This window comes from Aplysia californica, unplaced genomic scaffold (genome assembly GCF_000002075.1).
Source record: "Aplysia californica isolate F4 #8 unplaced genomic scaffold, AplCal3.0 scaffold00244, whole genome shotgun sequence".
Classification (NCBI taxonomy): domain Eukaryota; kingdom Metazoa; phylum Mollusca; class Gastropoda; order Aplysiida; family Aplysiidae; genus Aplysia; species Aplysia californica.
The window spans coordinates 191,746-195,612 of NW_004797514.1; the positions used below are offsets into that span (position 1 = coordinate 191,746).

Below are 3,867 nucleotides of genomic sequence, written 5' to 3' on the forward strand. Positions count from 1 at the left end.
GGGGTAACTGATTTTCAAGAACCCCATCCCCGTGTCATCTCGTCGAGTATATATCCCATAAAAGCTCACAAACAACCGCAACAAAATAACACTTGAAGCTAATGATGGTGGCGGTGTAGTGGTGATGGTGATAGCGATGGTGGTGGTTATGGTAACGGTAGTTGTAGTGGCAGCAGTTAAGGAGGGAGGTTATGATTAGTTTTATGCTGGCCTTGGATGTTTTCATAGATCGTGCAGACACCAGCCATAGTACTTTTTACAATTTCGAAAACGACAGAGCGAGAGGTGGCGTTCCTATTCTCGTCTCTTGTTTGACTTTGTCTATTTTTTGCTTGAAAATGTCCTCGTGTTGTGATTGTCCGTATATCTCGAGAAGTATTCACTGTGAGTCAGTGTTATAAAAGTCTCCGAGGAGTAAATACCCCCAAAAAATCAGTCTTTTTCGGTGGTGCACTTAGATCTACATTTTTCTAAGGAAACCTGATTTCTTTGTGATTGTGTACATCATTTTATTTTTACAGTAGGTGTTTTACACTCCAACCGACACAATTTAGATCATTTAGGAGACGAGCTTCCGATCCTGCCGGTCATGGCTAACCCAGACTGAGAGGGATACACCAACCTAGCAGAAAGAATGAGATATTCTATAAAGATCTCCGCCAACAAGGGAAATGAACTGGGGTCTCCTGCGTGCTACAGCGAAGCACCTAACAGCTACACCACAGACACCTGTCAACATTCTAAAGAGAATTGAAAAGAGGGCTAGTACACAGAATCAAAGAACGTCGTACAGTTTTCACTGGAATAGTCTTTGCTCAGATAGCAGTCCACAGGACAGTCAACCAGATGTCTTTGGTGTCATGGTTAGCCCTTTCGCCGTTGAATGCAGAAGAGGTGAGTTTTTATATCCGAGTGGGGAAGCTACTTCTTCGACTGTCTCTTTCAGTCTGTTGGGATTCTGTGTCTCACTCCGCACGGCAAAGCCTTGACATTCAATTTCGAAACAGCCCGCGTCCTAAATACACATTAACGTTGTGTGGTCAGAAAGGACGTAAAACGCTTGCAATATAAACAGACATTGCTAATTCGGCACTTATATGACCTCATTGTGTTGTAAATGCCGTAAAACTCTTACTAACACTAAGACATTGCTAACCTAATCGATCACTCACCACAAACGGAGACGAGTAAGACCCATCCGACGATGATGTATTTTCAGCATCAGGACTATTTTTGAAGGTAATGGCCCCGGTCGCGTTATCCCAGGCAAAGAAATCATCCTCATTCCCTGATATCACGGAATAACTCAGGGTCTCAGTGTCCGTACACTCGTCTTCCAACTTTATTATTTCCGTACCTGGTGCTGAGTTCTCTCGAAGTGTTTTGAAGTGGATCTGCGGATTGCAGACGGGTGGCGACTGGCTAAAACCTGAGGAAGAACAACGATTAATTAGCAGCAGTCGAAGATGTTCCATTTTGTGGCATTTAAAAAGTATACATATTATTTTATGCATCATGTGGTTATGGTTTTAAAAGATGTCGTCACGTTACGAAATACAGATTTCAGTATTTTTGAAAATGAATGCGTGAATGAATGAATGGGTAAGCAATACGGAAAGTAATTTAAAAAGTACATATTGCGGATGCATGCATATTAGGAATATTATACTGAACGCCATTAAAAACGCAACACTTCGTTCGCATAGTCTGAACGCGTTTGTATCAAATGAATATAGATTAAAAGAAGTGTTTTTTAAAGTTTAACCAATTTCCAACAAATGTGAACCATTTTGATCATTTCATCAACTGATTTCGACACTTTGTCCTCCTTCTCTCGGTATACCTCCTTAACATAAATTTGCAAATAAACACAAATCGAAGCTCAATAAAGATCTTTTACCTTTAGTAAATTGTATGGCCATCATTAACATTTAAACCCGACCAAAACACTTCTTCACTTGGATTTTATAACATTTTCAAAGTTTTGTTGAGAAATTTTGGCCCACTTTCGCGGCAGCGCGATCTTCCAATAGCTGCAGATTCGCAGATCCGCACACACTTTGCTGTTCAGTTCATCCCATACGTGCGCTGTTGGAGACATGTCGGGTACGTACACTGGCATGTCCATGACATTCCATGTTATGATCTTCCAGAAACTGTGTTGTTTGCTAAATGGGCAGTGTAAGGGCAGGAGTGTCGTGTTGGACGACAGAGAGATTCTGATTTGTTTTTGGTGCTGTTTGGCACTGTGAAGACGGCACTGTTGTTGCGACTTCGATAATTGCAGTCCCAAATAAGGCGTTCTTGATCCAAGTCATGTACCTACTGCTCCGCGCCTCACACTGATGCAAGAAACATTTTTGCGCACCCCATGTATGCCTTGAGCTGCTATTTTTGAGAAACGAAACGATTTCGCAGATGCGACAGCAAAATCTACCTCTCTTGAACACGACTGGTCGCTCCAGACTGTCCTATTCTTTGCCTATCCCGGACATTTCAAGTGTGCTAAAATCTTTGTATAAGTCGAGAACAATGCAAGCACTACATTTTAGCCGTATAGCTGCTTCTCAGGCAGATTTTCCGCCATGAACAAGGCGGAAGCGAAAGTTGCGATCAGCTTCCCTAAGTTGAGCAGTCTTGCAATGAAAGAAATAAAAAAATTGATTGAAAAAAAAAGCTAGAACTTTTGTTTGGAATGAGCTACAGGTCATCTTCCAGGAAAACAATTTTGTATTCTTTTAAAGTATAGCAACTAATTAACACATTTTTCTAAAGTATAGTTTGCTCTATTGTGATGAAAAGTACTCCTGGAAATAACAAAAATCGTGAATTGATCTGTGTCTCTAAAAATCGTGACAATCAGAGCATATTTGGCTTTTTAATAACTTTTTGAAAACATTGCGTTTTTCACGACGTTCAGCATATATAGAGGGCAACATCTGAACACCCGCGAAAAATGCACAGTGTATTTTTGAAAAGTTGCAAGCGTTAATTAATTAATCGGAAGGTATGCCAAAACTCGGAGAGTTAATCAAGCCTTTTAAACAGGAAAACAGGCTCACCAAAAGCGAACAGAGAAGCCAAGAGGGTGAAAACGGTCCAAAAACTGGCATGTCTTCTTGGCTGAGACATCGTTGTAACCACTGGTCACCCAAAGGAGGAACCTGAAGTAAATGTACAAAACGAGGTGACGTATGGGGAAGGAGAAATGAGGGGGGAGATGGGGAGAGGGGAGAGAGGAGAGGATGGTAAGCATAGTGTTGTGGATTTACGGACCATAGATTTAGTTGAAACTTTTCTAAGGAATGGATGGCACTCGTTCGAATCCTCAGTGGGATGTTCTGAACTTGGGTTGTTTCGGGGAATTATTTAAGACTCTCCACCTATTTGTCTTAGTCCAATCGGAGATGTAAGCTACATTCGGAGGTCCCGCCTCTTCAAGTAATAACCTTACAGTGTTGAAACAGGCGTTGAACTTATACAATTTCGAAACAATTTTCATCGTTCCATCATAATAGATATATTCGTAATTTATATCGAAAATATAAATTTAATTTATCCTCACCCCTGCTCGTCTCCTTTTCGTCGGTTTAAGTTCCTTGCTCAAGTCAATCCAGAATTCGAAAACTATACCACCTGACCCGAGTTAAGGCACTGAGCTATGGGCAAACCTTGTTTTATTATGTTGATTCAAAGTTCGACCGCCCTTTCGAAAGACGCTTATCTACGCTGTGCTATTGAAGTGCGATTGCTTTCAATGTTGGTTCTGTTTTCCCTGTCTCTTTGTGGGAGAGGGACGGCGAAAGAGAGGGAGAGGGCGAGAGAAAGAGACAGCGAGAGAGAGAGAGAGAGAGAGAGAGAGAGGGG

The 3,867-nt window shown here is 41.5% G+C and overlaps 1 protein-coding gene across 1 annotated transcript in view; it reads right to left on the reverse strand.

The window, feature by feature from the left end:
- Positions 1–3,719, reverse strand: part of LOC101864464 (protocadherin Fat 4) — a gene marked incomplete in the record, with an annotated part of 42,389 nt that extends 38,670 nt beyond the window's left edge. Inside the window, 3 exon segments of the mRNA XM_013083610.1 lie at positions 1,173–1,429; positions 3,063–3,164; positions 3,566–3,719. Of these exon segments, the coding sequence (XP_012939064.1) occupies positions 1,173–1,429; positions 3,063–3,132 (327 nt within the window).
- Positions 3,720–3,867: the final 148 nt, after the last annotated feature.